The following is a 16,539-nucleotide window of genomic DNA, read 5'->3' as shown; positions in this document are numbered from 1 at the left end:
AGAATGCAACAACTCTATTGGGTATTAAGTAGCTACTAGTCTTCTATATAGTATTTGAATTTTTTTTCTATATTAAAAAAACACATACTCGTTTGCTTATACAAGTACATTTCGAGGGTTATACTCAGCTACTTTTGGATTTTTGTTTTCTTTGCTTAATATATTATTTTACATAAAATGTGTTGCTGTATATAAAATATATACATTTTCTTAGGAATCTGTAGAAAAAAAATAAAATAATATGAAAAATGTGCTGGAATCCATAAAGTAGTAAATCTCTTGTAATAGTATTACAAATACATATATGCCAAATTATATGTGCAACATTTATGGACATACATACATTAGTATGTAGTTATGTGTTGCATAAATATTGAAACATGTTTGTATGTGTATTTGCGAGCATTAGAGTAGTACTTATACATATATTTAGTATAAAACTCTTATACAAAAAGCTTTATGGATTTGTAAAACTCACTACTGCATTTGCCGTTAATATTTAGCATACTTTTAGGCTTTACTTTTAATACAAATATATAGTTTTGAAGAATTTATTTAAGTCAGTTTTATAAGAAGTGCCCTAGTGTGTATTTTTAGGGCAGACACATTTACATACATAAATACATCCTATTAGTAGTAGAAGTGTTAGTTTTTTTTAAATGATTTTAAAATCTATTTATGTAAATTTTATCTTAAAAAAAAGCATTTTCCTAAAAAAAGAACAAAAAATGCATCAGTAAGAACAATAGTTTGCAAAAGTATATTTGTATATGTTTAAAACTAAAGAAAATTTAAGACATTTTTTTATTGAAATATGTATATTTTAAAAGATCTACAGAAAAATTTGAATTAAATATTTAATTATTAAAACAATAAAAGCACAATATTTGAAATAGTCTTAGTTTTAATCAATCAAAAATAGAATTGATAAAAATGTGAAAATGTTGGAGCAAATTGAACTAAATGTAATATGTATTTCCATATCTTCCATAATTTATTAAGAGTTTTGTGGGAGTTCTGATAGAGTTTAAACTTTTCATTTATTGTTTAGTTTGTCCTTTAGATGCCAATGTAATGTACGTGTATTATACCATACCTCACAACAACTAAAAAAATAATTAAGAAAACCTTGATAAAGCTTACAAAAAGAAAACAGAAATATTTATTTTTTTTTTAAACAAAAATTTACAATACCTATATTTTCATTGTAATTAAACAAACTTTTTTTACTGGCTTAGATTTAATCTGCCTTTTGATACAATATGGGCTTTAATTAGAAAAAAAAAAGAAATAGTAACCCAACAAAGGAAAATGCAAAAATAAATTTATCAAAAATTGTAACCCATATTCTTTCATAAAAGTATTTCTTTTTAGAATTAAAGTCAAGTTTTATTTTTGTATAAATATTTTCATTTATTTATTTAGTTTTTGTTATTTCTCGTTGTTGGGGTCTTTTTGTATAAAACAAAACTCACAAAAATAAAAAGAAACAAATAAAAATGCATAAATCTTTTTTTAAGTGGATATTTTTAACATAGAGAACAAAATCCTTTTAGTCCATGAATTTTGTCTGTATTTTGTACCCTTTTCAAACCAAAAAATAACACACAACTCAGACAACTGTAGTAACAAAAACAAAAATAACAATAAGGATAATAAAATACAGTTTTTCTCAAGTATTTAAATGTGTGTGTGAGTGTGGTTTTATATCTCTATTTTTTGTGTGTATATGAGTATTTTTGCAGATTTTTACATTTTAGCAAGTAAAATACATACTGTTCTTTTGTATTGTTAACACAGCGTATTTTACAAAATAACTTGCATATTTTAACTCTTTTAACTCCTATACCACTATCACACACAAACTCATACAAATACCTACATACTTACATAGTACATCTATACACATTTTATTTATTATATTTTTGGCTTTCGTGTTTCTTTTTTGGTTTCTTTGTTGTCTTATTTTTAATTCAACATTTAAACAAATATTTGTAGTTTTAATACCAACAACACATATTTACTCCATTTTGTATTTTATTCATAAACAAGATGTAGGAAATATGCAAACACTATGCATACCCATACATGCACAAACACAACAAAATAATATATTCCCAGCAAAAAAAGTGTGGAAAAAGATGTAGAATTTTCATCACAACTAGTAACCCGAAGTGCTTCAAATTCGGGTGTAAAACCTATGAATTTTACATTTGCGTGTCATTGGAGGGATGTTGTTCATTTTTGGCAACTTTGAACTACATCTAATCTTATTTTTAGAAGCAGTAAAAATCCGAAATTTGGATGTCAAAAATAAAACACATTCTCTTAATGACACGCTTATGTAAATTTCACTACTCTTTCACCAAATCTTGATGTACTTCAAATATGTTATTTGTAATGACTTTTCCACATCTCTTTCCTCACTTTTAACTGGGGTTTCATTTGTAAGGAAATATTTGGTTTATAAAAGTGAAAAATATGTAATCGCATTTTAAGATGTGATTAAGATGAAGTTTGTAAAGTATGACATCAATTATTTTTTGCTGGGTTACTTTGTCCAGCTGGTTTAAATAATATTTTTGCTCAAATGTCCTGTTTAAAGGAAAATCAGTTGTCACTTTTGTGTCCCCAAGTAGCATGAAGTCATTAAGAAACTTAGTATTAAACGCACCAGAAGTGATTTATTGCAGAGTCAGTTGTCTATTTGTAATCGAAGAAAAAAGTAATATGTAAAGGTTTATTAATTCATTTCCTTCTACAAACTTCGAGACAGCCACCCCAAACTACAGGGTATGCTTGTATTTTTGCCAGAGTGGTGTTTATAATGTTAAAATAATTTGTATATTGTCTGTATGTGTTTAGTTATGAATTTAAAATACTTAAAATAAAGACATTAATAAAGTACTATATTTGATATTGTACAAGTAAAACGAGTAAACTGTTGTTGACAAAGCCCATATACATATACATACAAACATTGGTCAACAAGCTACATTGCAAATTGTTCATATTACAAATACCCAAGTACATACATATTAACATGTAAACAAAAATTTCATTTCCGGCTTAACAGATACTTTTCGTAAACAAAACCGGATGCGTCTGCCATTTAACAAACACCTATATAATCCTTTAGAATTTAATTTGTATTTAATTAAATGGCAAGGATTTATATAACAAATATTTTTATAAGTATTTTCTCATAATTATTTATACACAAACATGTGTTGAGATTTTTTGGTTGCAGTTATTTAAACTGCATAATAAGTTTAATTAATTTTGTAAATCTTATATTTTCAATTTTTTTAAATTTAAAGACCTTTTAAGCCGATTTATTAATAATAAAGGGCAGCTTTACAATTTTTTAAACATTCCAGTTTATTAAGCTGTAAAAATCGGCATGCATTTGATTTTTTGCCATTAAAAAACATGTGTGTGTTTTTTAAAATTTTTTTCTTTAGGTGTTATCAATTTGGACGCCTAAAGTTATGCACACGTTTTTTTTTTTGTAGACAGTTTATTTGCTAAAAACAGTTACCAAATAACCCTTTATTTTTTAAACAACCAAGCTTTTGAAATGTAATTTATGTTGGCATTTCATTTTTAGGATTTTTTATGACTTCAATTCATTTTAGATTTTTTGTTACGCTAAAAGTATCTTTTTAAACTTAATTTATGGTAATTATTTTTACCTTTTTTTAATGCAATTTTATAGAGTTATCTAGATAAAATATAAAAAATTACAATATATACGTATGTTTTTTATTAATATAGCAATAAGGCAAAGTGTTTATATATCGTTTTGTATATTTTCCAGAAGAAAGTTTTAAAGTTATAATTGAAATTTAAAATGATCATAGTTTCTGTAAGTTAAATTATTTTTGGTTTTAAAAAATGTTTCAAAAATATTTTTAAACAAAACAACTGTAATTTAAACATAAAAACCCAAATATTTTTTTATACATTGAACAATTAGAAATGCAAATCAGTTTTAATTGTTAGTTTTCTCCAATCAGAATAAAAATTTAAATTTATAAAAATACAAGCGGTCAACCAACATTTTTAAGTCCCCAAGAGTTTATGTTGTATATACCCTACACCACTATTGTGAGCAGGATATTATGGTTGCTGATGTTTGTAACTGGCCAAAAGTTTATCCCGGCATCAAACGATTTAAAATCATTTTCGATTTATAATGTCCGTCCTGTAATCTTTTTTTAAGATAATTCAACAAGTTATGGTAGCGTATTGAAAATAATTCAACGGATCATATGAATAAGGCCTTGGAGCTCATGTTGAATTTTGTAGTATTTATACAAATATCTCGAGTACTTATAACAACTGGTGTAAGGTATCGTATAATCGTCCAAGCTCCTCTATACTTACTTGTTTTATTTATAAAGGCGTTAGAAAAATAATATTTATTTTAATTTTCATAAACTTTTCCAAATACAGTTAGTAAAGAATGTATTTATACAAACATTTTTTATAAAAACCAACTTAAATTTGTTTATTTTACTGTTAAAAGTTTCGGAAAATACAGCTTATACCTAGTGATATTTATATTTCAAATATTTCTTCTGTTTATTTCATAGAAAAACACTATAACTTTGAAATGAAATAAAACCACACCAAACCAAAAAAAAAACTTAACTACAATATATGTATGTACATTAGAGTTTCCCGAGGAACAGCCTTTTAAAGAATCTCATATAACAATACCTCTTAATCGATGCTCCTTAATGTATAGAACACGAGGCTAATAAAAAATACGTTTTTGTAACGGTCCTCAGTTCTTTACAGCGATTGAAAATCCTAATCCTGTCCTGAAAAATTCTCCAATTTTACCTATTTTGAGCTGATTACGTGAAAAATAATTTTAAAATTATTTTGGTTCACAAATTTATTTTTCAATTTCAGAATTTTTTTGGTTTATTTTTGAGTTCATATGCCCCTTCAAGATTTTAAATCGCAGGTAGGGAATTGACCCTCTTTTTTAACAAAAATATGTTTTATTTTTCTCATATTTAGTATATATATTAGTATAATATGGGACACCCTAATACATAAAAGCCAAATCATGTGGCTAGAGAATCATAAAGTATACAAAAGATAACGACGCCATGGATATACACATACATACTACATTCATTTATTAATATGTAGTTGAGAGAGAGACAAAACATCAGAAAAAATAAATTAGAAAATATAGTCGGTCAGGCTAAACTATATAATAGCCTACTTTTATAAAACTAAATAATAATTATACCCTACACCACTATATGACGATTGTAATACCCAAAGATATTGGTCCTACACCCACCTGAACTAGTATATACGGCTCAGAATCACTTTCTGCGTTATTTAGCTATGTCCGTCTTTCTGCCCGTCTGTCTGTGTGTCCATGTATATCTTGTGCGCACGCTACAGGTCGCAATTTTCAAGATAATTTGAAGAAACACATACTTTTTTTGAGCAAGGTATATTGAAAATGGTTAAAATCGGTCCATTATTTCGCATAGCCTCCATACAAACGTACTCCCCGAATAGGGCTTTAGAGCTCATAAATATGTTAAATGTTCTTGTATCACTCCAAAAATCGGCAAAACTTAATGATACTGCTGTTTTTCGTAATGACTTGATGGTCTAAATTCACTTATAAACACTAATATCACGATAATATTCGCCATAAATAACTGTAATCTAGACGTAAATCCCTCTACCATTTATAAAGATAGGTCCTTGCCCCCATATAACCCTTATTTTAAAAATATTTTTCCTTGTTAAAAATTGTTAAAAATTTTCTGAATTAAGGTAAAAATTAAATTAAATGCTTTATTATTTTAAAAAAATACTAAACATTTGTAACATAATTACTGATGTAGGGTATCACATGGTCGGCCATGCCCGACTATAAATTCTACTTGTTTTTTCAATAACTTACGATTTTATGCATTCGAAAAAGACAGTACATTTCACTAACGTCTAATCACCTATTTGGCTCCAATTCGTCTTTCGTCATGAATGTTAACGAGAGAGAAAACAGTCGTTATTTAAGTGTGTCCTCTTTTTAAGCGAGAGTAGAGATGGTCATTACTTTACACTCCTCAAGTAATCTAGAGAGTGGACACTTAATAAACTTGAGCAAAAATGTTCTTTACCATACATTGACTTCTTTAGACTAGCTTTATGACGGATAATTTTTTGTAGTTACTAGTGAGCTAGTCTATCAGTCTAGAGGTTGCGATTCCCACAGACTCTGTAATCTATGAAGTGGCAATTGTCATTCGTAAATACACACACTTTCAATTGAAATAAAAAGCCTTTTTTATCTTATACAAATTGTCTCTAAAACAATCACATTTTTTAAGTAACTAGCGAGCTAGACAATTAGTCTAGGTGTTGTGGGTGCGATTTCCACCACAGACTCTGGACCATTTTTAAATTAAAGCTCGTTACATTAAAAATGTTACATAATAAAACCAAGTCGCTACAAAAATGTACAAATTTGTTTAAAAATTCAATATTTTTTAATCCTAATTGAAAATAAGAATATGAAATTCTTGTTCAATTTATATTTATTATCTTTTATGAAGAGATTAAATATTTCTAATTAAAATACAATTCAACTTGAAAGATTTTCATTTATACTTTATACAAATGTAATTGTTATTAAAATAAATTTTTTTATAAGAATTATGTATTATGTAAAACTTAAACAATTTAAAATAATAACTTTAAAAATAAACATTTTAAGTAATTTTTAAAGTATTTTTCTGTTTTAAAATTTAATAAAATTCAATGTTACTGTAGCTTTATTATATTGATATTTTTACAAGTTGGTATATAAACACATACATATTTATGAACAATATATGTATGTATTTTTGTAATAGTAGTGGGTAGTAAATGAAAAATAAATAAATTTTACACATGCTGCTAATTGAAAACACATGCCATCAGGTTAATAGCACAAAAAACACAGCAGCACAAAAATTACAATAGTAGCAACATGAACAGCATAAATAAACCATTGCTGTTGCAGCTGAATGATGGATGTAACAATTTCAGTAGTAAAGAATGAATTACAAACTCTCTTTTCTACTCTCATTTTAAGGACGTACATACATACATTTGTATGGTAGTGTAAATGTTCAACAAACTGTATGATGATGACGATCGTGTATATGTAAAGATGTGTCAATTTACATATTATATGTACATTAGGGTGATAACCACATTTTGGCCCTATCACCATACTGTAGACAATACTGTATTAATTACGAAAACACACTTTTTCGCGTGTTTCGAATCAAAAATTTTACGTCCAAAATAAAGTCTCTTAAATCGGTCAGAAAATATAAAGTTGATTGTTTTTCTAGGTCTACTCGGAAATGCTAGGGCTATTTTGATATTGGCAAAAATATTAAAAGTTATACCCTAATGTACATATGTATGTACATGAATGTGTGTATGTGTCGGTGGGAATAATATTGTTGTTTCTTTTTACTAGGCTCTGTTGTATATTTGCAATCAAATGACGGATACGGAAATTGTCAATTTCCATTGAGTATGTGTGTGTAATGAAATACAATGAAGCACTGAAGCTTGTATATGTACATACATATATTTATACATACATATGCATGTATCTGTGCGTTTATTTAACATAAATGATTTTTTTAATGATTTATCAAAAAAAAAAGTACAATAAAAAAATAAATTAATTCAAAAATACATTGTATTACATGTAATTTTGTGTATGATATATGAATTTAAGTACTTGTATACATTGTAGGTTTGTGGCTTCCATTTTTTTCCACGTACAATGTAAAACAGTGTGTAAATGTTTTTTTATTTATCACTTTATTGACAACTATCAAACTTGAGATTTTCATTATGCTTTTTAAACAGGTGTAAATCTGAACGTACATATACATACATATTTTTTGTTTCCCACACTGTTTTCCGTTCATCTTTCATGCAGAGAAAACAGTTTTAGTTGCAACAAAAATATTTATACCCATTGAGTTTTTAAATTTAATTTTATAACCAGGACCATAAATGTTGGGTGCTGTAACTTTATCATTGGTTTTTCAACAATTTTCGATTACCATAATGAATTATCATTTTTCGGAATAGTAATTTTATTAATAAATAATCAATAATATTTTTAACATTTCATTTAAATTAGAAACTTATTTTTTTTCAATATTATTATTTTATTTTTGTTTTGTTTGTGTAAGCAATTTATGCAATAAAATAAAACTGTATAACATTTTATAATTTTCTATAGAATTTATATTATGTTTTAAAAATAATAAAAAATACTGCAATTACCAACTTACATACATATATAGTACATACATACATATTATATAAAAATTGTATAAACCCTGCAGATCGAGATTGTATAAACCCTGATCTAATGACTTTACCTATTAAATATGTTTAGAAATAAGCTTATCGTGAGATTTAGTCAAATATCAATATACAGTCCACATCGATTACAAATGGGCAACTGACCCTGCTATAGATTACTTATGATGGTTTAAATAACTACTTTCTAAGGCACATTACGAGCAAGTATTTAGATATTTGTAAAAAATTCAGTATTCGGAATTCGGAAGAGACACATTGTCTCCTTATAAAACTGCTGGGTATAAACATCTATTGATAATGTTGATAAATCCTATCGTTTTCATAATATATTTATATACGCACAGTCACTCATAAATGTGAGCATAATAATTTACACAAAATGTGTTGAGTAATGACAGTATATCTACCTATAATTGCTTGGGTCAGTTTCGATAAACATAATTCCAAAAAATATCCTTTTTTAGAAACTTGACCATAGATTTTTTGCACAATGTAATGGACACAGTAACATCTATCTATACATGATCATTTATTATTAGTTGCAAGGACTAAATTTCTTTCGAAAGGTTTTTATATTATAAAAGATTTTACTGTTGTGTTTAGAAATTTCAATACCCTACACTATTGTTTTAAAGAGTATCAGGCTTTCAGACTACGAACAACTAAAATTAATAGTCCTATAAAGGCTTTTTAGTATCAGTTTCTGAAGCGATGACTAACTAGCTTTTTGTGTATCCATGCAAACTTTGTGTCGCAATATTGCAGGTAATTAGAAAAAATTTACTCCTTTTGGGTCAATGATTTTACATATACATATGTAACTCATATGTGGTGAAGAGTTCTATATGGTCGAACAAGCCCTACTTAACTTTCAAACTCGTGTTCGATATGTGTTTTAATGTCTAAAATTTATACCCAGAATGTTACATTTATTTGATAAATGGAAGATGTATGGCTACTAAAAGGATATTGATGATACTCTTTACAAAAGAGAGAGAAAAAAAAGTATTTATGCGTCAATGGATGTAGAATGAGTAAATTATGTACATGCAATATGTAAAGAGAAATGATAGTGAATGTTAGTTTGTAAATATGTATATTTTTAAAACACATAAAGTAAATGAATGGGGAATGGTTTCTTTTTGTTTTAGTTGTTTTGTCGTAATTTTCAATAGCAGACATATAGGCAGACACTAAAACTGATGACTAGACGATTGTGGTTTAGAACATTACCAGGATGTATAAGAGTTTTTTTAAGTGCTTGTATGGATGTTGTATGAAATTGTATATGTATGTTATGTAAAATATTCATGAATTGTAAAGCATCAATTTCAATTCTCTTTCATACTAGTAGGTAAACGCATGCCAGCAGTTTTAGATAGTATTTTATCACTCTTTGAGCTGCAGAAAGTATTCTATTGTTTATTTTATACATTATTGGTGATTAAATGTGCTCAAGTTATCAAGAAAGCACTCTTTTATAACTTCTTTCTTTATTGAAATTTACATAGTAGATATTTTACACACCAAAAGTAATATATAGCAGAGTCAATGACCATGTGTAGGGACAATCACTTGGCTCATAGCTAATTTTGTATTCAAAGTTAATCCTAAGTGTAGGGTAAATTCACTAATTCGTTATAGTCGCACGGTACTGCAGGTATGTTTAATATACTCATGCTAATTCATACATATGTACATGATGAAAATCAATAGGATATTGGGAAAACTTAATATTTAAACGATATTGGTCTGAACTTTAATGATTGTATGTATGTTTTTGGGAATATTTTATACATATATATGTATATAATACATATAGGCAATTCCATGAAAAGGTAAACCACGACTGAAAAAATAAAACCCTTATAACTTCTGCATTTTTGAAGATAGTTCAACAAAATTTGGTATATGACCTTTTGTAGCACCAAAGACGAAGACTTTTTTTGAAATCGGTCTATTTTTACACCTCGCCGCCATACAAACGGAACCGAAAATATCACTTTTTAGCTCATAATTCTGTTAATTATAATACTATCCCTTCAAAAATCGGCAGATCTAAAATGTTTATAAGCCTAAACCTTTATGCCGATTTTCATAACGATTGGACCTCATTTGACCCTAGTTCCATTCAAAGTTTAATTTCAGAAAAACACTTAAACGTCCGTAACTCACCTCTAATGACTAGTATTATGATGAAATTTGGCACAAATAAGTTTTATATGAATTAAAATCACACCCTAGAATTTTATGAGGATCGGTCCATATTTGACCCTAGTCACCATATAACTCCAGTTTTTTATTTTTATCTATAAATTGCTTAAACAGTACATAAGTCGGCCATGTCCGACTGCACTTTCCTACTTCTTTTGATTTGTTGAAGTGTGTGTATGCATATATTTCCAAAATATATATTTTATAACCTAAAAAAAAAATCAGGAGAAAAATCTGTCACATACGATGTGTCGCGTACGATATTTAAATATGTTTATTATAAAATTATATTAATTTATTTTTTTATTTAAAAATTATGGATTACTAATGAAAAATATGTCCCATAGTGTAAGAAATTAAAGCAAAAATGATACACCTACAGAATTCGCAGATTTTTGTAAATATTTACATGTACTTTAAAAACACTTCCGTTTTTTGTCACGTATGATATCGTCATATTTTAATCCATATTTTGGAAAACAAGGTTCCGAATGGGATGATTCCTTTTGCAAATATAGTATTCTTTAAATGGAACAGAATGACAAAATTGTTTTCCAAGTACTCCTAATTTTACAAAATCTATACCACTCTGAAGGCGTGCGAATGTCACATACAATCGTATGAAATTGCCCATATGTATGTATATTTAGTTTTAGTCTACCTTTTAAATAATTTATAAATGAAAATGTGTTGTAAACATGCAAAGAACGAACTTTAAAAGAACATTTTCCTTTTTCAAATGATATAAATTAGTCAATAAGTTCAGCAACACAAATCCAAATACAAGAACTTAGAGGCAATATTAATAACCAAACATTTAGAAATTGTTACTAAAAACTTCTTAGGAAAATATAGAAATGTTAGACGAAAATAAATGAAGTCACCAGAGAAGTATTTAGCGAATATAAGTGTGCTAGATATCTGAATTCTAAATTCTTACATTTAATACATTTTTTATACATATCTCATTTAATATTTATTATCAACATTTAAATTTACTCTTTCAAATTAACATTATGAATATGGATAGGTTTTCGGACAGCTTGATGACAGTAATAACCATTTTAAAATAAGTGGATATATAGACAACAAAAATTAAAACAAGGACTGAAAACAATTTTTTACATATTTGCAACTCTTAAAGCAAAGGATACATACACAGGTCAAAAGATTTTTGAAACCTTAATTAGAATGCAGCCTGAAAATATTTTAAAATTATTTGATTTAAAATGAAAAAGAATTAATTTTTATAATAAATTTATATAAAGACAACAGAAATCTTAAAAAGGACAATTGTATTTACATTTTTTCAACTCTTAAATCAAATAGTATCCTTAAAGTACAAAAGATTTTTGAAGCCTTAATTAAAATGCAGTCTGAAAATATTTTGAAATAAGTTGCTTTAAAATAAAAACATGTATCCTAAAATGTCCACTTCAATGAGTCTCTGTGGATGTATACTAGGTATCTGTGACTGTGACTCTTTATTTTTTACCGCCGGAAATGAATATGAAATGGGAAAACAAAACAACAAAAAAAGTGAAAAATTAAAAAATCCAATATTGAAGAGTACAAAAACAAGAAGCAAAATTCAACACATGTGAGTGTGTTGACGCCTATAGCTTTAAATATTTGTATTGCAGCAGTACACGTACACATGTACACATCGACACCCACACCGACACCAAATACCAAACAAACATATTTTTTTGTTGTATGTATATGAATATCAAGTATTCAGGTGAATGTTGTCATTGAAGATCCTGGTAACAGGTGCTTAGTAGTATAAAAATTTTGCTTAAAACTTTTTCTTTCCTATTTGTAGCTGTTGTTGTAGACCAGCAAAGTCAATTTTCGTTAAAAGTAATATTGACGGTACTAACAACATCAACTGTAACAGCTATAACAGAAATATGAAAATATTTGTTTGTGAATATTACAAAATATTTACCCATACGTACAGACATTTAACCCTTTTGTCACCACATTAAATTGGAACATTTTATATAAACATCTTGTAGTTATATTGATGAAAGGCAATTTTCTCTAGAAGATAAGATTTTTCCATATTTAAAACAAATTATTGCCATTATTACTGAAGAAATTTTAACAAAATTATATTTTTTAACCCATTTTACACTTTCGAATCGATTTCTGGTACAGGTTCCCGTTTTGACTAAAATTATACAGCAGTAAGTTTAGACACTAACAATCAAAATAAGACCCATCTGAACAAAATTGATATATATATATATATATATATATATATATATATATATATATATATATATATATATATATATATATATATATATATATATATATATTTTTTTAACATTGTTACACTTTTAAAGATCCCTGATCAAATCTTAAACAACGGATCGGATTATATAATATATTTTCATATTTCTGTTCCTAGAAACGTCCAATATCTGATAAAACAGACGGAGTACATACAATGGTCTTTATTCTGAATTCTTTAGATGATAGAAAATAATAATTACTTTGATAACAACTATTACCTTTATAAAATAGATTTCAAGAGATATACGAATAGTCGAACACTAAGTTTTTAATAAAATCTGTATTTGGACCACCCCTTAGGTAATTGACATGTACATAAAACCAATACAAAAAAAATGCAACAAACAGCTTTTGTAATAGTAACAACTTGATTACAATTGAAGCCGCAAGCGATAGTCAACAAAACAAATCTAGTTTTTGGAAGTTAACTCTAGTTTTTGTTATTCATAAAGCGCCATGATCGGCAGGAACCCCACGAAAAGTAAAAGCGATATATATTTTAGATTTTTTAATTTCATATAAAATCTGTGTGTATTAAAGGCCTGAACAAGACAACAATAATACGACAATTTGTTTATTAGTGTGTATGTAAACTCATTGTCGAAAGTAGTTATCGTATCCATTGTAATTAACTCTGTTAAACATTTGGTTGTTTTGTAATACATATTAAAGGAATATACATATGTACGTTGTATATGTGTATTGTATTTAAACAAAACGTGGACAGGGATTTTCATTTCGTTTGACTGCAAGTGCGACAATCCGTTGCATTTCCGTTTTCATAACAAACCATCTAGACATGTGCACCAAGGATGGAAAAACAGTTTTTCAGTTACAAGTTGATGTTGAAAATTGGTAAAAGAAACCATGAACAATTTCAGCTTTGAAAATTAATTAAAATAACAAGTACATACTTTAAAACTAAAAAATCAAGTACAAAAGTAAATTTCCAACCCTGTTATATACCAAAAACACCTCTCTCTCTCTCACACATATGCATAGACACAAACACACACCACTACATATTAATAGAAAGTGTAGCATTGCCAACACATCACTTGTTTCCGTTTTTGTAAGATTTTTCAAAGCTTTTATTTCCGTTTGTTTAAATGTATTTTTGTTTCACATTTAAATAGCCAAAATACAACATAAAATTACACTCATTCACCTATTTTAGAATTGAATTTAATTAAAGCTTTTACAGTAACATTTTAAGTATTTAAAGCAAAATTAAACTTTTGCTTTAAAGAATTTATTTCAAAAATTGTAAGAAAACCAAGAAATATTTTTTGTGTAATTCGTTTGCTTATAATATTTTATTCTTCTCTTCTTCTTCTTCCATTTGTTTTTATTTCTTATTTCGTTAAAAAAAATTCTATTATAATTTATCTTGAAATGCTTACATATTCTATAGCGGATATAATACAGGATGTTACGCTCTAACGGAGCGCTGCTAATGTAAGTAGTGCTAATATAACGAAAACATTTACAAAAAAAAATGAGCTATAAACCCTTTAAATGAAAGATTGATATAAAAATATATATATTTTTCAGTTTGTTGTTTATGTTTTATTCTTTTGTGTTGTTCCCTAGAGAAATTTGTTTTATGATTTGTAGGTGTTTGTAAGAAATGCCAAAAAAAGAATCATATATTTACCTCAGTAGTAAGTTTTTGCCTCAAAAAGGTTATTCAAAAGTAATTATTTATCCCCTTTGTTTCCTCACTAAACATGAATTTAAAAGCTTAGTGCAATAACTGGTTAAGACTGTCTTTGAATCAACAAGACATATCTTAAATTTCATTGTTTGTGAGTGATAAATTTTAAGTTTTTTTTTTTTGTTTTTTATTTAATTTAAATCATAATTATTAAAGATAAATATTTTCTTAATTAATTTGTATTTTTTCAACTTCTATTTCATTTTAGATTCACCATATCATGACGTAAGTGGCCTGCCAAATCCATACAATATGGAACATATGGATCAAGATGAAGTTATATCACCACAACAGCACATGTCTCTTAGTTACGATGATAGTTTCGAGGGTGAATACTCATCAACACCAAATTCACGGAATCGTCGTGTTATACGTGAAATTATTGTATAAATTCATACAAACATCACTCATTTTATAATACACTTATCACCCCATACACCCAACAAACATTTATAAAACAATTAAACATTAAATCATTCGTTCATTCATTAATTCATACCATACATACATTCACTTACTATTAAGTTTTGATATAATTTTTTTCAAAAATGAAAAATATTGTAAATGTTTTTTTTTTGTTTTGTTTTACAAAAAATGAAAACCCAACTACTTAAAGGCACTTTGATGATAATTGAAAATAGTTTTAAATGAAATCATCATTGTTTTTTTTAATTTTTTTATATAAATATTTAAAAAAAGGATGAAAAAAAAAACATTGTGCACTTAATTGTTATGAATTTAGCTAAAGTGAATTGTAAGTGAAAAAAAAAATTATCAAATTTAAATGTCCTTACTTAAATCCTACCACTTCCCCTATTCCCTCTCAAAAATTAAAAAAAAAGAACATGTTTAAATTATATTTTAAAAGAAATTTGTTAATAAAACAAATTTTAAATTAATAATATACTTAAAACTAAAATTACCCACAGAATAATGCATTTGTGCATTTGTAATAGATAACTCTCATTCATGCAACTTCATGTTAAAAATTTCTCTGCATTTTTTTTTTTTCGTTATAAGTCTGTCCATTTCTTTATACATTGTCTTTATATTTTACATAAAATTATTGTATAAGTTCGTAACGAAAAATTATCAACGAATTATGAAAAAATTTTATTTTTGTAATAAATTTACTTTTTTTTAATTTTTTGAAAGTTGCCATTTTTTTATAAATATACATACATTTACTTAATATTTTTTTTATTAAATTAATAATTAATATTTTTTTGTTAATTATAGTTTTATAATATTATTAAGTTGAATTTTTTTGTGTCCACAATTAAATTAATTTACACAACAAATATATGAAAACATTAGAGCAAAAATAATAGAAAACCGTTTTATTTACTTTAAGGTTTTTTTATTTGCTTTTTTGTTTAAAATCATATTGCCCAGTTAAATTTTTTTATTATTAATATTAATTAAATTATATGTTTATTTTTCAAATATTTTACAAATTGAAATAAGGTGCCGTTATGGTTTAGTTTAATTAAATATTTTTTTCTTTTTTAACATTATTATTATAAATTTGCCTAAAGGAACATAATTAAATACATATGCAAGGAAATTGCTAGTGGTTGATATGCAAAAGTGCTTAACTGCAATTAAGTTTTTTAATTAAAAACAATAGTTTTAACTGCTGGAATCAAATAAAAAATGGATTGTTAGTTAATTACTTAAGTCATTACACCACTGTTAATATTTGCTCAATTTTCATTTAAGTACTTAATAGTAAAACAAAACATAATTTCTGAAATTTCTTAGCATTTGTATTTATTTATTTAGTTCTGTATTTTAAATATTTATTTTGTCAAGTCGTTTGTATGTTGTTTTATTATTATATTTTGTGTCTCTTTAATAAGTTTTTATATTTTTAAATAGAAAATATTATTTTGCATTTGTTTTTGTTATTAGTTAAT

At 26.4% G+C, this 16,539-nt stretch overlaps 1 protein-coding gene across 1 annotated transcript in view; it reads left to right on the top strand.

The window, feature by feature from the left end:
• The window catches only part of LOC119602532 (titin), a 99,950-nt gene extending 84,124 nt beyond the window's left edge, over positions 1-15,826 (top strand). The window contains exon 7 of the mRNA XM_037954111.1: positions 14,829-15,826. Within this exon, the coding sequence (XP_037810039.1) occupies positions 14,829-15,010 (182 nt within the window). The 3' untranslated portion in view covers positions 15,011-15,826. The remainder of the gene's footprint in view (positions 1-14,828) is intronic.
• Positions 15,827-16,539: the final 713 nt, after the last annotated feature.

This window comes from Lucilia sericata, unplaced genomic scaffold (genome assembly GCF_015586225.1).
Source record: "Lucilia sericata isolate MDLA Ls3-8-SP2 unplaced genomic scaffold, ASM1558622v1 Contig000238F_arrow, whole genome shotgun sequence".
Classification (NCBI taxonomy): domain Eukaryota; kingdom Metazoa; phylum Arthropoda; class Insecta; order Diptera; family Calliphoridae; genus Lucilia; species Lucilia sericata.
The sequence above is the reverse complement of the archived record's forward strand: the minus strand, read 5'-3'. Positions and strand labels throughout refer to the sequence as shown.